At 52.9% G+C, this 22,829-nt stretch overlaps 9 protein-coding genes across 9 annotated transcripts; 5 read left to right on the top strand and 4 right to left on the bottom strand.

The window, feature by feature from the left end:
- Positions 1–1,082: 1,082 nt before the first annotated feature.
- Positions 1,083–1,779, bottom strand: ASPACDRAFT_46489 (beta-ketoacyl reductase; the record flags this gene model as incomplete). Its single annotated transcript, XM_020201792.1, has 2 exons — positions 1,083–1,262; positions 1,321–1,779. 2 exons carry the CDS (start codon positions 1,777–1,779, stop codon positions 1,083–1,085), a joined length of 639 nt encoding a protein of 212 aa, XP_020053304.1.
- A 526-nt stretch (positions 1,780–2,305) lies between these two features.
- On the bottom strand, positions 2,306–3,151 carry ASPACDRAFT_63275 (quinone oxidoreductase-like protein 1; the record flags this gene model as incomplete). The annotated part of the gene is made up of 1 exon (XM_020203867.1): positions 2,306–3,151. The coding sequence occupies one exon, from the start codon at positions 3,149–3,151 to the stop codon at positions 2,306–2,308; it is 846 nt and encodes a 281-aa protein (XP_020053303.1).
- Positions 3,152–4,221: 1,070 nt separating this feature from the next.
- On the top strand, positions 4,222–5,519 carry ASPACDRAFT_124946 (alpha/beta hydrolase). Its single transcript, XM_020196765.1, has one exon. It carries the CDS (start codon positions 4,449–4,451, stop codon positions 5,232–5,234), a length of 786 nt encoding a protein of 261 aa, XP_020053302.1. The 5' UTR covers positions 4,222–4,448; the 3' UTR covers positions 5,235–5,519.
- Positions 5,520–7,801: 2,282 nt separating this feature from the next.
- Positions 7,802–10,064, top strand: ASPACDRAFT_54305 (uncharacterized protein; the record flags this gene model as incomplete). The annotated part of the gene is made up of 3 exons (XM_020202862.1): positions 7,802–7,881; positions 7,938–9,174; positions 9,219–10,064. 3 exons carry the CDS (start codon positions 7,802–7,804, stop codon positions 10,062–10,064), a joined length of 2,163 nt encoding a protein of 720 aa, XP_020053301.1.
- Positions 10,065–11,202: 1,138 nt separating this feature from the next.
- ASPACDRAFT_63272 (uncharacterized protein) lies at positions 11,203–11,795 on the top strand (the record flags this gene model as incomplete). The annotated part of the gene is made up of 3 exons (XM_020203866.1): positions 11,203–11,480; positions 11,609–11,682; positions 11,716–11,795. The coding sequence occupies 3 exons, from the start codon at positions 11,203–11,205 to the stop codon at positions 11,793–11,795; spliced, it is 432 nt and encodes a 143-aa protein (XP_020053300.1).
- Positions 11,796–12,965: 1,170 nt separating this feature from the next.
- ASPACDRAFT_63271 (uncharacterized protein) lies at positions 12,966–16,912 on the bottom strand (the record flags this gene model as incomplete). Its single annotated transcript, XM_020203865.1, has 12 exons — positions 12,966–12,989; positions 13,061–13,791; positions 13,867–14,161; positions 14,226–14,699; positions 14,771–15,048; positions 15,108–15,159; positions 15,218–15,354; positions 15,410–15,888; positions 15,962–16,079; positions 16,120–16,375; positions 16,458–16,560; positions 16,605–16,912. The coding sequence occupies 12 exons, from the start codon at positions 16,910–16,912 to the stop codon at positions 12,966–12,968; spliced, it is 3,255 nt and encodes a 1,084-aa protein (XP_020053299.1).
- Positions 16,913–17,392: 480 nt separating this feature from the next.
- Positions 17,393–17,896, top strand: ASPACDRAFT_81108 (polysaccharide lyase family 7 protein). Its single transcript, XM_020205801.1, has one exon. The coding sequence runs from the start codon at positions 17,440–17,442 to the stop codon at positions 17,872–17,874; it is 435 nt and encodes a 144-aa protein (XP_020053298.1). The 5' UTR covers positions 17,393–17,439; the 3' UTR covers positions 17,875–17,896.
- A 3,007-nt stretch (positions 17,897–20,903) lies between these two features.
- ASPACDRAFT_63269 (uncharacterized protein) lies at positions 20,904–21,503 on the bottom strand (the record flags this gene model as incomplete). The annotated part of the gene is made up of 1 exon (XM_020203864.1): positions 20,904–21,503. The coding sequence occupies one exon, from the start codon at positions 21,501–21,503 to the stop codon at positions 20,904–20,906; it is 600 nt and encodes a 199-aa protein (XP_020053297.1).
- Positions 21,504–21,806: 303 nt separating this feature from the next.
- ASPACDRAFT_63268 (uncharacterized protein) lies at positions 21,807–22,773 on the top strand (the record flags this gene model as incomplete). Its single annotated transcript, XM_020203863.1, has 2 exons — positions 21,807–21,830; positions 22,123–22,773. The coding sequence occupies 2 exons, from the start codon at positions 21,807–21,809 to the stop codon at positions 22,771–22,773; spliced, it is 675 nt and encodes a 224-aa protein (XP_020053296.1).
- Positions 22,774–22,829: the final 56 nt, after the last annotated feature.

Below are 22,829 nucleotides of genomic sequence, written 5' to 3'. Positions count from 1 at the left end.
TGCTTAGATATCTAATCTACAGTCGCTTAGTAGATACTTACCGATAAATAAGGGTGTAAATACTAGAAGCTCCAATATATTATGAAATCGCCGTTTACTAAAGCTGGCTTTGTATACTTTATATCTATTACAGGGTAAGCAGCGGATTAAGAAAACATAAAGATATTTGCATTTTGAGTGAGAGCTTTAGCTCAGTCCTGTGGAAGTTTTCATTATTATTTGTATAAGTTTAAGTCATTGAAACTCTTAAGTTTGGTTACATTTGGATACTATTCAGGTCAGCGCCCTTTTGTTCGAAGAAATGCAACAAACGCAGACTGACTAATCGACTTCGGCCTCCTCTTCGTCACCGCATCGGGCCACTCCTCGGCGCCGACAAGGCCCGCGGGCTACAGCCGGTCGATCAAGCGTTGCACAGCGGTCTCACAGCCCCGATATGTGGCTGTCTCAAAGACTGTATGCGGTCTTCCGTCCTCACCAAGGTACCTTAATTGCGTGCAGCAGAGTTCATCGGCTGATACGTCGTCTTGGCCGGGGTCCGCTCCCGCGTCGAGCAGAAGCTCTATCCATCCCGGAGAGTTCGGTATAGCAGCGAGGTGCAGCGGCGGTAAACTAATATCACGATACAACTCACAGCCTTTCTGGTCGACATCAAATCCGTGATATCAAATGGCGAGGAATTTCGGGGCGGTTGTTGTGGACTGCGATGTGAAGGGGTGTATCGGAGGCCGTGGGCAGATTTACAGAATTTACAGAATCAAGAAGAGCGGTGATGGCAGGCAGGTTGCCTAGCCGGGTCCATTCTATAAATTCATCAATAGTTAGTATCCAACAAATTGCAATGCCATTGAGGGGATTGGCTGTAAAGAATTTCCAAGAATAAGATATTATCCTCCAGATCAATCAATATCACTAGGTGTAACTGGTCCTTGCAGTGAAATCCAACCACACTATCACCCGGCCAAGTCCCTATATGGCTAGCTAGCTACACAAGGGTGGCCTGAAAGGCACACCCCCCCCTCTCCCTCACCATCTCACCTATGATTCTATCTAGAGAATCATCAATTTCGAAATTTAGTCTTCTAGGCCGCAGACCGACTCAGCTCCGCCAGAGACATATTGCCCAGGAATTCATAGACCGCCACATCCGCCCCGATGCGCTTCCCAAACCAATTACGCAGCTCGACCGCACCAAATGAATTGATGCCGTTTGCATGCACCGGTCGATCCACATCGATCTCCTCCACGGGAAGGCCCAGGATCTGCGCCAGCTTAGCCACGACTCACTGCACGATCTGCGCCGCGGCCACCGCGACGGACAGGCTCGCTCGCAGCACGCTCGCGGCATTCGAAGCCCACCACGACCTGCGATTCGGTGGGAGATGTGGTGGACGTGAACGGCACCGGCGACTGCCGGGCGGTGGCGTCGTCGCAGTATTGGGTCAGCAGCGCGTGCAGGTCGGCCGGGGTAACGTCCATGAAGTAGCCCAGACGGCGTAGCGAGTCCAGCATGCCGGCCGTCTCGGCCACGACCCCCTCGCCGGCCATCCTGCCCAGGTCGATGGCGACGGCTCTCTCCCCGAGCTGCACCCGGTACCGCGCCAGCGCGTCCTTGAAGGTGTTCCCGGCGCAGTAGTTGGATTGACTGGGGGCGCCGAGCACCCCGCCGACCGACGAGAGGAGCACGAAGAAATCCATCCCCTTCGGGAGGAGAGCGTGCAGGCTCCATGAGTCGAAGACTTTCGGTCGTGTGCTGAGGATGAAGTCCTCGTATGTCATGTTGGTGAGCACGGCATTTTGAAGGGTTGAGCTTGGTCTTTGGCGGGCTTTCGGAAAAAAAGGTTGTCATCACTCACTCTCAGTACCATGGTGCACTGGAGGCATCCTCGGATGGGAGGTAACTTAGAGGCATGCTTCTTAAATACATCGGCGAGTGAATCCGGCTGGATGATATCGCATGTCGGCGCCACCACCGTGACCCCGAGCATACTGAGCTCTTGAACCAGCTGACGCGCCGACTCGGACTGGGCCCCGGACCGGGACAGAACGAGGAGATTTCGCGCTCCTCGACTTGCCATTCATCGACACATGCTACGGCCCAGCCCGGCAAAGCCGCCTGCAATCACACATCTCGCGTTCGCGTTGAACTGATACTGTGATTTCTTGCGCATATGAGCCTGCATGGTGGTCATTCCATTGGTTGGTTTGTTGGTTAGTTTGTTTTCTTGGAGAACGTTTGAACAAACAAGAGAAAAAAAAATTCTTATAGCTGCACTCATTGATACGGACTGCCGTGGACCTAGATCTAGCCTACCTTACCGGTTATCTGACTTTTCTGCACGGCTTGTAGGATTTTGGCAAGTTCCGAAGCCGCGAGGACTTCCAGCGGCGTCACCGGAACCACCGACCCGTCTAGCATAAGCTGCGACAATTGCCAAAGACGCTGCTGCAAAATCGCGGGTTTCTGGCCATGAAGTTTGGTTAAGTCCACGGCAGCAAGGGTGATACACCTGGACGCGGCGTCTCGGAGGAGACGGGGATGGTCAGACGGCCGATTGTTGGAAAGTTCTAAGCTGACCAGCGTGCCAAACGGTGCCAAGGCATCCGGCGAACCTTCCAACTCCTGCCTGTCGAAATTCAAGACTAGATCCACCCCTCGATCTGAGACAGCCTGGCGGATCTCATTGACTATCTCGACGCCACTCTGGCGCTCGGAAAGGATGAACTCCGGGGAAAGGTTGTATTCTGCTCGCAACGTCTCTCGCTTCTTCTGGCTATCCTCTGTGACGATGAGCTTGGCGCTCATGAGCTGAGCAAGCTGGATCGCCAGCTGACCGACCCCGTTGGCTGCATGGCGCACAAGAACGGAGTCATCCGTCGAGATGCATCCCAGAGTGCGCAGAGCATAAAGAGCCAGCAATCCCGCTGTCGGGGAGTGCGGCCGTCTCCACGAAGGAGATCTGCGGCGGCAAGGGAGCCGCAAACGCCGCCGGCAAGCGCAGCAACGTGCGGCAGCAGGCGGGATATCGCAGGAAGACGCGGTCGCCAAGCTGAAACCAGTAAGGCTATAACTTTCTGCTATTAGGCTGTTGGCTGGCCGGCTGTTCCTAGCACTATATAACATCAAAACAATACGCCAAAAAAACTGCATGGGTGGGTATACAGGGCAAAGCTGCTGATTAGTAAAGAATATCGCATGGCGATTACAACAACGCGCTGGCTGCGTATATTGGATTTGGGGGTCTTTGGTAGTCCCCGCTGCGGTGCAGCCGGGTATTGCGCATACGGTTTCATAGTCTTATAACTGCATAGTAAAAAGAACTGTATCCCCGGCAATCTTGCTTTCTTCAACAAAGAATTGCGACGGAGAAAGTGTGTGAGGAATTAAGCGAGCACGTCCTAGTGTTTGTGGTGAAGGGGGAGTCGACGGAGCTCCTCCGCCGGTTCCTCAAGCTCCTTTTAGTATGTAATGTTGCTGTGCTGTGCTTGCTGAATGTCACTTACGGTTTGATCGGCTGACACTGAACGTGCTCACGTAACGCACGGAGCAGAACCCGGCGGTTGGCTGCAGTGGGGCGAGCCGGTTGTTCCATCCATGCGGCTAGTCAAAGCTGAGCCGTCGCTGGCAAATGATGGGCTGCGGGAGCTGTTCCAACTGACGGCGGCGCAGGATCCCCGGCTCATTCCGCAGTGGCCGGACCAGTTGGGGGCGTATTTCGCGCGGGAGGGACTGGCCGCCGTGGAGACCCACCGCGTGCAGGCAGTTCGCCATGCACCAGTGCAATCTCCTGATGTACGGGGTGATTGCCTCGCGGGCGGCGGAAGGATCCCGGGCCCAGCAGATTCGGGCTTTGATTCCTCGCGCGGTGGGGGAGTCCCAGTGGGGGGCAATGTACGCCATGGACCGAGTGGTGGTGGTGGGGCAGAAGAAGGAGCCTTGATTTCAATTGATGGTTGTTGATGGTTGATTTGCGACTTGGAGAGGATTGGAAAAATTGACACGAGTGGGGACTGGACCTCATACTAGGTAGTGTAATGCTCCTTCCAGCAACAGCAGCAGCAGCGGCAGCAGCAGGAAGGTTACATCGCCCTGCATAACGCATTAGGCTTGGCCCCCACGAAACTATTTGATTACTAAAGTAAGAATACCTAGCAAGACCTAGTCTACTAACTACTGTGTATTATCTCGTAATTTGTTTTTCTTTGTCAGTAAGAACTAGCGTCCAAACTAACTAAGATCAAGTGTTCCATAATCACACCATTTTCGAACTGACCGAGTACTGATCTTTGTCTGTCCGCCGTATCAAAGCCAACCTCCCAGTAAACAATCAATTCTCACAACACATACCCGTACATAACTGAGTCTGTGGCTAACCCCGTACCACCACCCTCACGCCTCCTTCTCGTTCCAGCTCCCAAACTCCCCTATTATCCCCATCCCCAGCACAATGACCACCCCCACCCCAAACCCCACCATTGTCCTCGTCCACGGAGCCTGGCACACTCCGGCCAACTACGCCCCTTTCATCACCGACCTCGAATCGCGGGGCTTCTCCGTCCACTGCCCTCACCTGCCCAGCTGCACCAACACCTCCCCACCACCGTTTACCTACCAAGACGACGTGACCACCGTCCGCAACCTGGTCACTACCCTCGTCAACAATGGCGAGCGCGTCCTCGTGATCCTGCACTCCTACGGTGGCGCCATCGGCACCGACGCAGCCCAAGACCTGGACCTGCCGACCCGCACCGCCCAAAACCTTCCCGGCGGGATCATCCACCTCCTCTACCTCTGCGCCTACATCCAACTCCCCGGCCGCACTGTCTGGGACGTGATCACCGAGGCCCAGATGACGGGCTTCTGGCCGCAGTTCGTGCAAAACCATGAGGATGGCTCCACCTTCCCCGTCGACCCCGTCCAGCTGTTCTTGGGGGACTGCGACGAGAAGCAAGTTGCCGCCGCGCTGCCGCATCTCGTGCGCAGCCCGCTGAGCGCGTTCCATACGCAGAGTGGCGGAGATGCGTGGCGGAGATTGCCGGTGACCTACCTCACCACGACGAAGGATTATTCCGTGCCGCGCGTGTATCAGGATCTCATGCTGAAGCATGTCGCGGAGGACGGGGTGACGGTCCGCGTGGTGGAGGTGGATACCGCGCACAGTGTGTTTTTGTCGAGACGCGACGAAGTGCTGCGGTTGGTGGAGGAGACGGGGCGGGATGAGCGGAATCCTTGATTTGAATTTCTCAGGACGGGGGCTACGGCGGGTGGGAGCGAAAGAACGGGGTTCTATAGATATAGATGATCAACGCTGTACAGTGGGACGCAATGGATGCGGTAACCAGCACTGGAATGGAAGCTATGTCTCAAGATACACTGGTCTTGCCAGACTGCCGGGCCTGCTTTAAAGAACTTTTGATGTTGGAGGTTGTTCCAAGAACATCATGTACTGCGCCCTACAAGGGGCTGGCTGTTGGGCAGAGGGGACCGAGTGGTCGGCTAGGCCGACTAATAGATTCACAGGTACCTTTGGATGTATCGATTGCCATCAATGAGCCCACAGCGTCCTGGGCAGAACGCGAATCATACGATCTCTAATTCCTTCTGCTGTCTCTTACTGCTTCCTATTTATTATGAGACCTCCTCTTCATCTTCGAAACACTTTGCTGGTAGGTGGCCCCGCGTGATGCCCTGCATGATCGGTCACTACTAGACAGGATCTCTGCAGGAATTGAACAACTTTTCCTTCCTGTTTTTAGATTTACATTAGCGCTACGTTATGCTTAGTACGCCGTTCCGAATATTGAATAATATAAAGATATATATCTTCACCAATCCCAAAGGATGCTGTATTCATGTATTAGCCACCTTCGAAACAATCACTGGCATTTTTAGCATCTATAACCAGTTTTATAGCCTAGATTTAGAAACTATATAAACTCTATGCCACCAATCTGTCATAATCTCCTCCTACGAATATATATGTTTTCTTGTAAATACTCATCACGGTTTCTGCAGAGCCCATCAATCGGTTTACATTTAATCATAACTCCATAACACTCAAGACGAGAACCCTCTTCTATCTTCCTTTTCTCAGGCAATCGTCTCTATCTCTGCGGCAAAAGCGCACAACTTTAAGAATCGTTGATATGTCCAGCTACTTTCCACAGTCAATAAACAGCGACTGAAAAAAAAACCCCTTCCTTGCCTATGCCCCCCGCCCCGCCAGTTGTAGTTCACCTCCTTTAGAGCCTCTAAGCCCGTTGGACTCCGCACAGGCAGTCCGCCCATCCACGTTCTAGACGGCAGCTTCAGGGCATTGGATTTATGATGTAATAAGTAGTCAGAGACTAGCTTTGGTATTTAAGTCTAGACTTTTCTGGGACGTCGCTGAAACGAGAGAATGATATACAAGCGGTCTCGCCTCGTATCGTTCTTTGTCTGTGAGTTTATATTTACCAAAAGCGTAACCTTTTGGCAAGCAGATGAAAGCAAATCTCGACTTTACACAAGGTTGTGAGCGAAGCTGTCTGGTTCGCAGCGGATACTTCAGAGTGTCTTCGAAAGTACGAAACTGCTAGCGCTGTACTTGTACATCTACTATACCTACCGTTTGAGCTACGCGGGTACTGTATCCGTCGCAGAGAATAGTCTACAGAAGTGGCGCCGACAACTAGCCAGAGAGTTCAAATTCAAGCAAGGGAGAGTTGCGAAGCGCTGTAGCATTCCACGGTCTCTACACCATTCTACCGAGAACCAACCACTTTGAAAAAATGCTCTTGCAAGATTCAGCGGATATATCGATCAAGACCCGCGCGAGGCTTGAATTCCAGCTCTGGAACGAAGCAGGCGATACTAAATCCGGATAGCCACGTCGCAAAGGCCTCGCTCAGCTGAAATGGAATACGAGCGTTTAACTGATGGGACGGAAAGCCATTCGATACGGCAAGACACCTGCGCATCCCGGGCGATATACACACGACCAAGATATTATTTCTATTTGTTATATTTGAAACTATTCGAAGCAACCCAAAATGAAATAAGGATTATGAAAGTTAATTTATCAGTGCCTGGAAAACCTAGTCCTGGTATGTCCCCGACCACCACATTTGGGACACTTTAGGGACCGCGTTTCGAGGTTCTGAAGGTACTGGAGCCCCTGTTCAAAGTTATTCCCCTCTACACCCTCTGCTTATCCATTACTTGTTTTCAACGCAATTAGTTCTCGTGCTAAAAAAGGACGATCGAAACGGCAACTGCCTTCGAAATACAGTCATCGTTGTAGTCGGTCCAGGATTAGCCTTTATTGGAGTATGGTTTCCAGGATATATTTGGCTAGTTCTGGGGAAAATGGTGGGCTGGATGATCAGCCGAAACTTAGTTTGGAGGTCACGCTACAGTTTTCAACCAAACAACCTTAATTTGTCGATCCCAAGTCAGGAGGTCTAGAATCTCTCGGGTGATATCAACCAATCATTGAGTCTGAATTGTCTTCATTTTCCGTTCCAACAATAAATCTATGTCCATGACACAGCCGGTCTGATTCGATATTTCACAGTCTATCCAGTTCGGAATTGCGTTTTACTGTTTCTCCAGGCCCAGAACATCCAATGCAGACATAGCGCTAGCTAGAAATTGATCTTAAATCGTCATGTTGCAAATGACTGTTCTGGAATTCTACCCGAGAAACTTAGAACCCCTAACTTTCATGACGTCTGCTGTACGAAGTCTAATTGGAAAGAATATTTATTCAAGAGACAACCAGCGTCACAAAATTCGTTGAGGAAAGTGGCATAAAACACAATGCTATTTGATCAGAACTATCGAAAACCACTGCGAAAGCAGAATGACTTCGACCAAGATCACACAAGACTGCATTGGTGGTAACAACCAAGCACCGACTATCAAAACCATAGCCGACGCACTCCACAAAAAAAAGCCTGGTTATTGTTACAGGCGCAGGGGTCACACTAAATGCAACCCAAGGAGATCCTGGAGAAAATGTGGCTGAATTGACATGGAATGGTCTGATAAGGCACGGGCTAAAACACTTGTCCGGACTCCCAGAGATTGGGTCGCAAAATGACAGTCTCAGATGCGCAGATACTTTGATAAACAGCAACTCTACTGGCGCCCTAATGGATGCAATAAATATCATGACGCGTCTTATGAATGACTATGGCGAGCTAGCCTCCTGGCTGAAAAAGATCTTCTCAAACTTGGAAGTGCGGAAGCCCGCCTTACTGGATGTGCTGCGCGAGCTGCACAATGAAGGGGCTATCCTCGTTACGACAAACTACGATCATCTCCTCGGAATACATTGCGAGCTCCGATCAATCTCTCCCTCTGACAATCCGGATGATATCAAAAACTTCAAATGTGGGGATGTAGACGGCATCTTCCATCTACATGGAAGTTATCTGCGGTCGCAGGATGTTGTCTTGAACACAACCGACTACTCTCGCACTGTGAACTCAGAATTCCGGTATATGCTCGAAAAGTTCTGGATGTTTGACACAGTCCTGTTCGTTGGCTGCGGTGCCGCCGGTCTTGCCGACCCAAATTTCGGGCCTCTCTTGACCTGGCTCAAAGAATACCAGAAGAATATTCCTAGGAGACACTGCACATTGGTCAGGCAAGGAGACGCCTCAGATTTCAGGCCGCTGAAAACACTGAACTACGGCACAGATTATTCGGATATGGCCAATTATTTGCGGCAAATTCTAAGAAGTGTTGCAGAATTGCGCAGTCAATTCGGTGGAAGGACTTCCCACGATAAGAATGATTCGCAGTCTAGGCACCGTCAAACCGCTACTGAAGAGCCAATGAGCAAGATCTCTCAGCGCTCGGGCACTCCAGTCATTGAAGTGTCCCAACAAGCGATAGATCTTTTTGCTGCTGTTAACAGGGCAGACTCTGCTAAGGTGTGCCAGTTGCTGAAATCGGGAGCAAATGCCAACACAAGGATGGACAACGGGTGGGCAGTATTTCATGCAGCTGTCAAAAAGCAGAACATGGAGATTATACAATGCTTGCTGGACGCTGGTACACGTGTCAATGCAAGGATGAATAATGGATGGACACCACTACACGAAGCAGCAAAGGGAGGTTCCAAGGAAATTGTGCAGCAACTGCTACAGCACTCTGCTTTTGTGGATGCACATATGAGTGATATAGTATATGATGGATGGACGCCTCTACATGAAGCAGTTAAGAAAAGAATGCTCGGCTACTCATCGAGAAGAATGCTAATGTCAATACAAACTTAAACAATATGTGGACACCATTACATGAAGCTGTCAAAGAGAAGAGCAGGGAAATTATACAGCAATTACTGAATAACAATGCTAATCTGGGTGCAAAAATGGATAGTGGATGGACACCACTTCACGAGGCAGCCAAGGGAGGTGACTCGGGTATTGTTCAGCTGTTGCTGGATGTGGGTGCAAATGTCAACGCAAGGATGGAAAATGGAAGGGCACCACTACATGAAGCCGCCAAGACGGGCAGCGTGGAGATTGTCCAACTACTTCTAAACAAAGAAGTTCAGAAGAACGCAGCAATGGATAATGGATGGACGCCACTTCACGAAGCAGTTCAGGAGAACAATATGGGGGTTGCCCAGCTGCTCCTTGATAATAATGTCAAGACAAATCCGAGGACGGGTAATGGTTGGACACCTTCACATGAAGCAGTGAAGAACGGTAATATGGCGATTCTGCAACTGCCTCTTGAAAGAGAAGCAGATACGAATGCCAACTTTGACAACAGGTGGACACCATTACATGAAGCAGTCGAGAAAAATAACCAAGAAATTATAAAACAACTGCTAGCCAATGGTGCGGATCTTAGTGCGAAGATGAATCGTGGATGGACACCACTACATGAAGCAGCCAATGAAGGTAGTATGGAGACTGTTCGGCTACTACTGGACGTTGGTGCCAATCCAGAAGCGAAGACGGATCATAAACACACACCACTGGACGTTGCAATCCGCAGAGGGAATTCAGAGATGATCCAAGTGATGAGGGATAGAAGACTGTCACTTGGGAGCCTTGCTGCGTAAAATTTGCCTGTTAGCTGCTAAGTACTTGATCTGGCTTCGAATATTGCCTGGAAATGTTCACTTGCTCGACATATATTTAGAAGTTTTAAGATCTTCAAGCTCAACTGTATATTTTTCTCTTCCATTCAATCTGACAAACTCGTTTGCAGAAAAGTTCAAAACCACAGAATGCGTGCTTTTCTTGAGTCAAAACTGAAGATGCTTCGGGAAATACTAGCTCAAGATGCCGCACAGACGATTAAATTTCAAGCGGTAGATACTAATGTCCATCGTATAGCATACACGAGCGCACTCCGCACACATTCCACGATGTTCGATGTCCCTTCTTCACCTTCGAGGGCCTGGGAGGAGCTCTACAAAAAAAGAACACCGCTTGCGGTAGGAACCCCCCGGCCACTTGCCAGCCTATCTGGCAGCGAACGCGATCCTCAGCTATTGTATTGCTTCGTTCGTTTCCCAAAGAGTAAGGGAGCGAAACGCCTTATGGTTGGGATGGATCTCGTAATCAGATGCAGTCCAGTCTGGGTGGGGCTGCGAATAATGGGGGAACCACTTAGATATCCATGATGTACTTTAAAGCTTCAAGGCTCGGGTACGAGCTCCACACCCGACATCGGATATCCAATCCTAAGATCGGTAGGGGAACGAACATCTGCTCGAGCTTGAAGAGATCTCGAATCCATCCAGCCTGAACCCCGGGTTCAAGCAAACACGAGGGCTACCGTGTGCATGGTAGCCCAAGGTTGAGGTTTCTTTGTTCTTTGATCTGTACGGTGGCTTCTTACATTCTTCCAATTGAAATCGACGATCTGGGGCAAAGTACTGTACTGCACAATAATAGACAAATCTCAGCCCTCTACCACTCTTCCGCCAAGGGAATATTGCATCAGCATCAACAGCCAAGACCAAGTCAGACACATACCAAAAAGTCACTATCCATCCAAGAAGAAACTTACCTCACAGCGCGTGATGCAACCCCGTTCCAAACCCCGCCATATCCTGCCGTACAGTAGTTATATAAAGCACCACGAGTACAACTCCACAGACTGACTACCTACCCTACCAATTCCATTCCAACCCTATGCATATCAAGCTACAGCCTTCCCACCATCACTTTCAACACCCTCTTTAAAAAACCATGAAGCCCACCACAATCCTCCTCACAAGCATCCTCCCCGCCCTAGCCATATCAGCAGCCGCCCCCGCCCCCGAACCCGAAACCCCCGATAGCCCCCCGGACATCGATCTCGTCGAAAAGACGGACGCCAACCCCCCCAAGACATGCAAGATCAACAAAGCGAATCCCCCGGATAGTGCCCCATTCTGGGAACTTCCCTGCGCGTGCACCGGGCGGGCAGGGCAGTGGACCTTGGGGACCGATATCAAGCTTGTCTGCCGGACGGAGGTTGCGGGCACGTACGTTTGAAACATCCTTGCTTTCCCTGTGTGCATCGGTTAGGGGGCTTGGGGTTTAGTGCATGGCGCATACTATCCCCAAACGTGGTTCTTTTCCATTCAGCGTACTAATGAGTCGATGATGATAGGGATTGGTACAAGACCAAATCCGGGTTCTGGGTCCGGTACCTGAAGGCTGGAACGCCCGGACCGGGATGCAAGGGTAAGTAGAGACGATAAATCCACTCCTTTCCAGTTGGCCTAAACGAAATCCTCATTGAATCGCTTCCATCAACAGGCGGTATCCCCGCAGGGTTGCCGAACTGCGATATCTGACCGACCGAACCTGGAGTCAGTCACGACCGGGGGGGGGTTGTTTCTCTTCAAGGTCTTTGCCTGCTTGGCCCAGATACCGTCGGCATCCACTCTCACTCACCACAAAATGGAATACTGGGTCATTTCGCCTGATCGGTCAACACAAACACGAATGAATGTTCTTTTGATAGCGTCAATCAATCAAAAAGTGGCTTACTTTGGTTGCAAAGTTCAAAATCGGCTACCACGCTTCAGTAACTTATGCAATACGCGTATGTCCTTGGCAGAACGTTACCTCCAGCTCATACGAGGTATACGATCAAGTCTCGCATCGCATGGCATCGCATGGCATGGCATCTATTCTGCTATGTCGAGTCCCAAAACCTTTTTTTTGGGGAACCTGTACGTTGGCTTCCCGCTGAAGTCTTTCCCCCCCCAGAATGTCCTAGACGCTTGGCACAAGCAGTATAATCCCTGGTTTTTCTGGCGCCTGTACGAGAAAACTAGCAACTAGAAAAATTGGAACACGATTACGAAACCCGTCTGTATCTCCAAGCCAGAAAGAAGATCGACAAAATTAATTGTAGTCTGAACTATCAAAACTCCGGATAAATAATTATAGTGTATGCGCATATCCCCGCGGAGCTATTTCTTCACTACACAGTTCTCTGCTGCTTTTGATCGCCGTTCTTCCCAGCCCTTTTCCGGCATGTATGGATTACTAACAATGGTTCGAACGTGTCAGCCCCGAACATATGAGGACTGAGGTTGTGTAACTGGTCTGTGAAGCCGGAGATGGATCTCGTGGGTGTCCTCGTATAGATGCAGGCGGATCAGAGGCAGAGGTGGGTCATGGTTGGGTGGATAAGAGGGCGATCCACAGGATTGGAGTTAGCCGGGTAGAAAGGCAGTGTGGGTGTCAGGCTGAACTGCCCGTTTGCGGCTGCTGGACTGCTGGACCTAATCAGCAGGGTTACAAGTACGTATAAACCAAGCGAAGTGGTTGTAAAGTCTTCCAAGTTAAGCTGACCCGCGATGAATCATTGCTTCCTGTTAGTGCTATGCGGGGCAGGACTATCATGAATAACTGTTTTTTCCGGTCTCGACTTTCAGGCAAAAATATCTTCTATACCCAAACTCTTGTAAAAGAGATCTAGATCCATCACTCTTGTCAAAAATACCGTGTCTCTTCTAAGTCAGATCCCAGCATTGAGGCTACCGAATGCAAATTAGCGTCAGTCACAGCATCTGTCAATTATAATTACCAATACATGAGAATAACTTACCCCGTTTTGAATCACCACGGTGGTTCCATCCGTCACCTGCGTTCTAACCAACTGCCGCAAATCTGTGGCGGCCGGCACGAATGGATTAGGGTTGATGACCGGTCTGCCAGCGGCGCCCCCTGTGCACGGCACCACATCGCCGAGCGCCGCCCGGGGGATTCCGTCTGTCAGCCCGGCATCCAGCTTATACTGGTTGGCTGTGTTCTGTAGGTACGTCTTGATCGCTTGGGACATGCTTCCCAGCCCGTTGGCCATGAACTGCGCCCGCAGGTCCGGCTGGGACAGATAGTAGGCGACCATCCCGGCCGTGATGGCGGTCGCCTGGGAGGAGCCCGCCGGCTCGACCGCGTAGACATTCAGCTGGGAGGTATCCACCCCTTGGTCGTTGTATCCCACGGTCGCGCAGTCGACGTTGGTGCCGACATTGTAAAGGGTGAGAATGCCGCGCTGCTCTTCGTCCCGGAACTGCGAGGTCGGATTGCGACTATTGTCGAACAGAGCGTTTCCGACGACGATCAGGGGCGTGTCGGCGCCGCCCTTGCCCCGGGGGTACAGGTAGTTGAGATCCAATTGCGCGGGCTCACGTTGCTGGGTTGCATCGTTCCCTGCGCTGCAGATCACCGCAGCACCGAGGTCATAGAACCACTGCAGGTATTTGTCGAAGACGTCCCGCTGCGGCTCGTCGAGCGGATTGAGACTTCCGCCCCAAAGGAATGCCTGCCGAGGACCGCCTTTTTCATGAGGTTTAGGTTAGCAGGGAGAAAAAGGGTAGAGACAAGATACATGAGAGAGAAAGGCAGCCTTACCGAAAGACATGGAAATGACGGCGTTGCCCTGGGCGCCATTGTTCACAATATGCCGGTATATCTCATGGAAGACAAAGGCCGCCCGGCGGGCGCGCATTTCCAGTATCACCCCAGATTTGGATATCACCAGCTCGACGGCGACGAGCCGGGCGGTTTTGCCCATCGAGTGATACGCCCCTGTCGCGAGGGAGGCCATGCATGTTCCGTGGCCATTCCGGGGTACAATCGTCAGCCCCGTCTTCCGAGTGCCTACGTCGTCCACGCCGAAGCTGTCATATAGCCGGTCGGCAAAGGACTTGATAGAGCGATGTCAGCATATACCGCAGGCTCTGGACATAGCTATGTGGCTAATAACTTACCTCATGCCCAGCCAAGAAGGCGGAGTCAATGACATAGACAATGGGCGCTCCGTTGGCGTTCGCATTCGAGGGATCATTGTAAATCAAGTCGTCGAAGCTCAGGTAGTTCCCATACAGGTTGCTGTACCGTGATACCTGAGAAAGCCATTGAAGATGGCCGGGGCTCTGCTGTTGAAGATAGAAGCGACTGTTGGTCGTCGGCTCGATGCGTGCCTGGAGGTGTGGCTGCCTTTCAGTAGCGTTCAGGTTATTATCGTTCAACCACGGCTCATCACTAGGATTAATCATAGAGCCAGGATGGCTGGCCACCGCTGGTGTGGTGCCATACGACCTCTTCTTTGCTGACACTGCGTCATCCAGGGTATCGTCGTTGCTATCGAGGTCAATTTCTCCGTCAACACTCCACGCGTCAACGATGGGATTGCCGTTGAACTTTTCAGCGGTGCATTGATCGACAATTCCCATATACACAAACTAGATGTTGACAATGCTCCTCTTAGTACGAACTGTGTTAGTTGGTGGGGGTTCCAAAGGAAGGGGCTTACGTTCGGCTGCCACGACTCGGTAAATTGAAGAGCCTCGGGGTCCTTCGGCAAAGTCGCGACAAAGTCTTGGAATTCCTCAACGGTGGTTCCTTCCACCGTCATGATAATGACCGGGTTCGTGGTAGCTGTCGCGGCACACGAGGTAGAAGAGGTGGATGAGGATGTGGTGGAAGTCGCCGTGGTCATCATAGTGGTGGTGGTGGGCATGATGGTCGGTGTCGCGACGGGTGGCGATCCGTTACTTTCGAACAACGCTGCCAGAGTTGCCATGACGAGGACTATGCATTACACAGATGAGTACCAGATCTAGAAGGACGGTTCTGGTGCCAAGGCTTACAGATTCCAGTTGCCGAGGCGGCCGCAGAGACCGGGAGTCCAATAGCATTGATCTGTCAAGGTTAGATCAACACGCTGTTCGTCGTTTGGGAAGGAATCACGCAGACAGACCGTTATCCTAAGTTGAGATATACTCGCCGCAGCGTCGATGGCCGGGGCAACGCCTGCAGCAATGGCGTCTGACAGCTCAACGAGGTTGGCGTTGAGATCACGGATCACCTCGATCATTTGACTCTGGAGAGCATCCACTAGTAGCCAAAACAGTGAGCATCATAGCCATACTCATGTTGGAATCGAACATACCTGCATTATCCCACTCCTCAAACGCATCTTCCGATACGCGTGGATCGTCCTCGTCAATGGTATCCAAGCGCCGTCCCAACGTCAGCAACCTGTCACCGTTTGACTTCGCTGCCGACAGACTACTCGACGCCGCATTCGCGTCGCTCTGATCTCCCATCATCTGCAGCTCAATCTCCTCATAGTCACTCTGATCCGCACGCTTCACCTTGGCCGAAGAAGACTGCAACAGACCCTGCAGCGTGTCCAGATGGTTCTGATATGATTCGAGCACTTGTAGCGCCTGCCAGACACTCGCGTTGTACTGGTGAACGGCGTCCGCCAGTTCCGCGTAGGTGGGATCCTCCCACGTTCGATCGGCGTAGATCTGCACGCGGTTTCCCCCACCGCAGGTCTCGCCCGCGTTGCCGGAGCAGGGCATGTTGCAGTCGCTGTCCGAGTAGGCTGTTCCGTCGTGGATGGTGTTTCCGACAAAGCATTGTCTGGGAGGTCAGTGGTTAGACTGTCTACGATAGAATGGAGAAGGTTGAGGGGAGAGAAGGGAAGGGGACGTACGTGCTATATTCGACGCCCGCATATCGCCATGCACCGGCTTTGGCGAGGGATACGCAGGCCTCAACAGTCATGCCCGTGGCATCTTCTTTCGAGTCGGCTACCAGGACACGGGGGCTCTCTTGGTCAGAATAGCAGCCTAGGAAGGAGAAGGAGTCCACTTGGGTTGGTCGGGTGGGGGTGGAAGAGGCAGATGAGGTAGTCGTGGTCGTGGTGGACTTCGATGTCGTCGAAGTGGAAGAGGTTGAAGAAGTGGTAGTGGTCGTCTTCGAGGTGGTAGAGATCGAAGTAGTAGTCGTGGTAGTCTTGCCAGTTGTAGTCGTAGCGCTTGTGGTGCTTTTCGTGGTAGTACTCGTCGTAGTGGTCGAGGAAGGCACGACCGGCGGCAAAGAGGTCGTCGTACTCGAAGACGTCGATCTTGTAGTAGTCGTCGTAGTGGACTCAGCACCACCGACACACTGATTACTACCACAAGTCTGGCCAGGGCTGCACACGTTACACGCGGTTCCAATACTGCACTGGATGCTGGGGAAGTCGCAGCAGACTGCGTCAGACGTGTAGCAGTTGCCATGGCTGCGCCAATCGTCAGCAAGAATCCCAGCCTAGATATTTTCACACGATAATTCAACGATAATTCAAAGCTCACCAGCATAGACCACTATCACAGCCAACACCTTGCAGCGTCGTAGGATTCAAAGCACACCACTGCAACCCGGGCGGCGCGCAGGCGTAGTTGCCCTCAAAATTGATGCACGTCTCCCCGGACGGACAGACCACGTCGCTCGGGCAGTCCAATTGCTGGCAAAAGAAGCCGTCCGGGCAGGAGGGATCTGCCGACGATGTTGCGCGACGGACATTTTTGGGTGCTGATAGAGGGGCTCTCAAGGGACCCGCGGCGGAAGACGCCACGAGGCCCAAGGCATATAGCCAGGCTACTGCCCTGCCCACGGTCATCTTGTTGATGCGCAGATGACCCAAAGCCTATTGATACTCAAGCATTGATCCCTGAGTATTGAAGGAATGCATAGTATTCTTATAGTAGAGCCTCTCACCAGGGAATGGTGTCGGAGCAGCAACCCTGATAGGACGGGCTGCCACGCGAGCTGAACCACTGGACCCGCTATACAGTAAGAACTAATGTAGGGACATGGATTTTTCTTCACGCCAAGCCATGAAAACGAGGTGACTATACTGGTCTATTGGGCATTCTCAGCCTCAGGGACATTCAAGGGCACTAAAGGGCACTAATCCGCCGCTAAAAGAAGGGGTTTGTGCCTCATGATCACCAAAACCCACAAACAGCTCGTGTTTGGTAATTTGCTTACGCTCGGCAGCTGAAGTAGATTACTGATCCGCCTCCACTACTATGGCGCATGTGGTTTCTGCATGACTCGTCACGGCAGATATATAGTCAATAATTCCCTTGTATATTCAGTTTGAGGGGAGAATCATCTCACTCATTCGCCAGTTCACAACCGGCCATGTCCCGGTTGTATGCCCTCTTAGGGCTTCTCGCCTCCGCGGCCGCCCTCAACCCCTCCTGCAGCCCCGGGGGCAACTTCGACCTCACTAAATGGAACCTCCAACTTCCCACCGGAAGCACGGGGAGTCCCCAAACAATCTCGGGGTCGTCGTTAGCCGGATGCAGCGGCTACAGCAGCAGCGTCTTCTACACAGACGGCTCGACCGGCGAGCTGGTCATGACGGTGCCGGGGTCCCCGTCGAGTGCGGGATGCGTCACCACGCCCAACAGCAAGCACTGCCGGACCGAGTTTCGCGAGATCAGTCCGTCCAGCTGGAGTCCCAACAATGGGAACAATCGCCTGCGGGTGACCTTATCGGTGCCGCAGCCGGACGACTCGTCGCATGGGACGGTGATCGGGCAGATCCATATTGACGATTCAATTTCTTCGTGAGTACCAGCTTCCTGCCATTGACTTGACATGAATGCTCATTCGATTGAAGAAAACCCGTCTGCGAGTTGTTCTACAGCTCCTCCGGCCAAATCACCATGGGCGTCGAGCGCACGCGCGCCGGCGGGGAGCTGCTCTACACCACGATCGCCACCATCCCCGTGGGCACGACCTTCACCTACGAGATCCGGTACGAGAGCGGCCAGCTCTCGGTGGCGGTCAACGACGACGGGTTCGTGCAGCTCTCCCAGTACGAGCTGGCCAACCCCAACAGCTACTTCAAGGTCGGCAACTACAACCAGGGCGACTCGTACTCCGAGGTGCGCCTCCAGTCGATCACGGTGACGCACGGATCGGCCGCCTCGAACACGGGCTCCGCGCACCCCGTGTCAACCATCTCCGTGGCCGGGATCGGGCCGCGCGAGGTTTTGTATGCGCTCGACGCGACAGTGAAGCCGTACCCGTCGCCGACGGGGGCGTGTGCGGCGGCGCCGACCAAGTACTCGGACAGCACGGTCAACCTGCGGCTGTACTATGAAGATAACTGCTGCCATGATGTGGAGACGGCGCATATCGGGACATTCAACGTGTGCCATAGCTCCGATGGTCCGTTTGCCTCCATCGAGCAGGCTGTCGGGGCGAATCTGTTCGACCGTGGTATTCATATCGTCGCCTACGATGGGCTGGACTGCAGCGGGGGCTCGACCAGTTTTAGTTTGAGTAACAGCAAGGGGTGTCAGGCCGTGGCCAGCGGGACCAGATATCAGAGCTTCATGATCAGCGAGCCGCAGACGTGTGCGGTGACGGGCCCGGCCATCGCGAGCGACAACACAGTGACGATGGAGCTGTATTCGGATGTGGGCTGCTGCACCACGGTGGAGACGATCAAGATGGGCAACACGGGGACGTGCCATGAGGCGGACGCGGCGTTTCACTCGTTCAGCCAGGCGGTGGGCACCAACGAGTTTGGGTGGAATATCCACATCCACACTTTTACGGAGTCCGGGTGCCAGGGCACGTCCGACTCGTTCTCGCTGTCGAACGCGGCCACCTGCAACAAGAACGGAGTCGCGTGGAAGAGCTTCATGATCGCGCAGGACTGCGCGCGGCACGATCTGACGGCCAAGAATGACAATACCGTGTCATTGGCGCTGTATCGCGATGGCGAGTGCTGCGTGTTCAACGGCGAGGATATCGACCTCGGGACCGTGGGCAGCTGCCACAATGCCAACGACAAGTTTGGGAGCATCACCCAGGCGGTCGGACAGAACATGTTCGGGAAAAAGGTCCATGTTCAGCTCTTCGAAGGGGCGGATTGCACGGGGACGATGAAGGACCACAGTCTGACCAACGCGGACGGGTGGTGCAGCGCGGGCGGCGTGGATGAGGAGTTCCAGAGCTTTTGGATCAAGAAGCAGTGCGATGCGCACGAGCTGTCCGTGACTGGCAGCTATGAGGTGGCGCTCGCCTTCTGGCAGGATGGGAACTGCTGCGACTATCAGACTGAAGCCCAGCAGGGCCGGTTCGTGATCGGCGAGTGCCGCAACACCGAGGCTCCGTTTGGCAGCGTCACGCAGGCCGTGGGCCAGGACGTGTTTGGAAATAACATTCACATCCAGGTGTACGAGGGACTGGGCTGCACCGGGTCGAGCAAGCGGTTCAGCCTCACGAATGCGGATGGGTGGTGCAGTGACGGGGGGGTGGCCGAGCAATATCAGAGTTACAGCATTGCGCCAGAGTGCGGGTGGAAGGATCCTGCGAATACCAACGCCAACACCGTCACCATCGAGCTGTACTCCGACGTGTCCTGCTGCTCGTACGTCAGCGAAACGGTCCTTGGTGTTGCGAGCACTTGTCATAATGCACCGTCGAGTGGTTCCGTGGCCGGAATGGGCATTGGGGCTGGTTCTTCGTGGGATGGTTCGCTGCTGGAGCTTTACGGGGAGAAGGATTGTGCAGGGGACTTCAAGTATTTCGAGTTGTCGGGAGACCTTGCTGGGGCCTGCGCTGTTACCGGAGGTGTAGTGGCTAGCTGGCGTCTAGTGGAGAGTCAGCAGGTCAGCAGCTGATTTGATAGTAGTAGGAATAGAAGTCTAATCTTTGTAAATAGATCATCACAATCCGACTGAGCCAGCAGAATCAGGTTGATGAAGTATACATGAGAACTTATATAGTGAGATTTTGTAGATGGTTGAGGATTTCACTGAGACTGTATGGAAGATCACTTATCTTGGCCCGGTCTGTGCGCACTGCACTTGATGCACAGGTAGTCGTGGGTTGGTGAATAGATCATCAAGAGAGCATGACTCATGCAGAAACATGATTATCTTCAAAGGATCTCTGGATTGGATTTTCTGTTCTACTGTGAAGTGTTACCTGGAGGACACTCCTTGGATCATACTATGAGATAGACCAGACAGAGGTGACTGAAAAAGATCAGATGATACAAGGAATGAATCTTGTAGATACCGGGGGAGACCCCGGACCCCCCCTTTTTCTGTCAGACTAACAATCAAACCACAAACTCCAATAACTTGCTAGCCCGGGCCTCCTTCCTATGCCAAAATCAATAAAGCAAACCATAACCTCAGATAAAAGGACTAGTCTATCAATGGGGAAATCAGGTATGATCCCCATGTCTATCTTCTAACAGACGAAGAAGGAGAAAAAAGTCCCCCCACAACATATAAGAGAGGTTTGAATAGATCACGGGGGAGGCCCCCGGATCACCCTTCTTCTACTAAGTCTACCAAAGAACCTAGTACATGAAATACAAGAAGAGATTTCTCAGAAGATACCGGGGGAGACCCCCATACCCCCCTTCCCCTTTCAAAACCAACCAAACAAACAACAAAAGCATACACAAGAATGCACAGAATAGACAAAAAGCCAGGCAAGACCCCATGACACCTGTATTGTACCAAAACAAGCAGAAGAAACTACAACATCGTCTCAAGAAGGGATTATGCGGAATACCGGGGGAGACCCCCGGACCCCCCCTCTCTCCATCAAGACCACCTCACAAAAGACAATCACTCAATCTCAACAACCTCATCACTCCCCCTCACAGCCTCACTCCCTGGGGCAAACGGCAGCGCACCTCTCAACCCCACCAGAAACCTCTCCACGAACCCATCATCATCCACCGGGCCCCGGATACACTCCACCAGCCCGATGCCCTCCTCCTCCCCCTCCTCTCCCGACACCAGGGACCCAGCATAATCCACCCTGTACCCGAACGCCACCTCAGGCGCCCCCTCCCACGCAGCGCCCACCGTCACCAACCCGACTACATCGATCCCATCCCGCACGACCACCGGCCAGCTCTCCCAGAGCACGCGCTTGCGGCGCGCCAGCTCCGCCTCCCGGCAGTTATCCGGGAGGAAGGTGGCGCACGCGGGCGCGGCGGTGGGGTAGGGCTGGCTCTCCTCGTGGGGATGCGGGGTGATCACGACCAGGAAGATGCCGTGGGCGGGCGTGGAGACGGTCAGCTGGGTGTAGTTCAGGGTCAGTTCGCCCGGGTTGTTGGTTTCGCGCGGGGTGGCGGTGATGGTATAGGTTTGGGTCTCGGTGTCCGGGAAGAGGGTGCGCAGGCGGTGGAGCCATTCGGCGTAGCGGTTCGCGGGTCGCATGTTTGCGGTTCTTCGATGGGTTTTGGTTGGTTGGTTGGTTGGTAAGTATATAGGTGCTTGGTGTGGTTAGTGGGTTGGGGCTGTTGCTCAAAGGGAGGTAGCGAAGTAGACGGAGGTTTTATATCTTACGTCTTGGCTGGGGGGTCAATCGATATTGGAGGTTTGTTCTTTGGCGGTGGGATGACTGGAGAAGAATAGGTGGTGAAGACCGGCTTGTTCTTTGTGGGAGGGCTCTGATCAGGACTGTGGCTTTGTTGACTCACTCTGTCGTTGTTGACAGAGTCGACCGAGATATCAGTTGTAATGGATGCGGATGTGGATGTGAAGGTGTGAGTGAGTAGAATCGCTGTTGATGGAGATAACAACCTCTCACCGGAATTATACCCTGGGCTTGGAGACGGCTACGCAACCGCTCTCGATGTAGATTTGTACATGGTTCATATGATACCACAAGGGTTGATGCTGTTTGCTACACTCCTCACCCTCTATATCGAACCCACTACCAAGTTGATATCAACTGAGAATCTCCCGCTAAAGGTCCAATATCCCAAAGAGCCACCAGCTTGAAAGACTATTACCACCCACAGAGAACCACTGATCCTCACACACATATCAATAGCCCTCTCATATCCCCCCCTCCCCCCAAAATGATCTCGAAACCATCATCAACCTCCACCAGAAAACAACCTACGACACACACACCACAGACTCACCACTCAAACCAAACAACAAACCCTCCCACAACAATGGACTTCCCAGCCCACCAAGCGGCAGCAACGCCAGCCTGGCCGACGAACTACCAGACTACAGCACCTCGCCCACCGCATGGCTTGCCGCAGTCGCCGGGAAAGTCTACCCGGCCTCCGACCGCTACCACGGGTGGGACATCCAAATCACCACCGAGGCAGCAGCCCCGGCCTCCTCCTCCGAGGAGGACCACCACAACACCTCCCCCTGCGACGTGATCACGATCTCCCACTCCGTGTCGGGCACCGTGCTGATCCTCGTCCGCGGCCAGATTATCTTCGGGGAGTACCCGGGCTCTTCCAGCCCATCGTGGGTCAACACCACGGATGATGATGCCCCGTTGGAGCCATGGCGGTTGTCCGAGAATGAAGGCAGGGCCTGGTTTGCCGATAAGCTGCTGGAGATCCGGTGGTCTGCCGGGGAGCCCCGTTATGTGGTGTCGTACTGGGTCTGGACGAAGCTGGGACTGTCGTATGCGGACTTTCTGAATCTTGGGAAATACGACCCGCTTGCGTTTGAGTAAACAACCCACCACACCCACCCCTTTTGTGGTTGTGTCATGGTCTGAGGTTGTCATGG

The sequence above is a fragment of the Aspergillus aculeatus genome (genome assembly GCF_001890905.1).
Source record: "Aspergillus aculeatus ATCC 16872 unplaced genomic scaffold ASPACscaffold_15, whole genome shotgun sequence".
In the NCBI taxonomy this organism is placed as follows: Eukaryota; Fungi; Ascomycota; class Eurotiomycetes; order Eurotiales; family Aspergillaceae; genus Aspergillus; species Aspergillus aculeatus.
The sequence above is the reverse complement of the archived record's forward strand: the minus strand, read 5'-3'. Positions and strand labels throughout refer to the sequence as shown.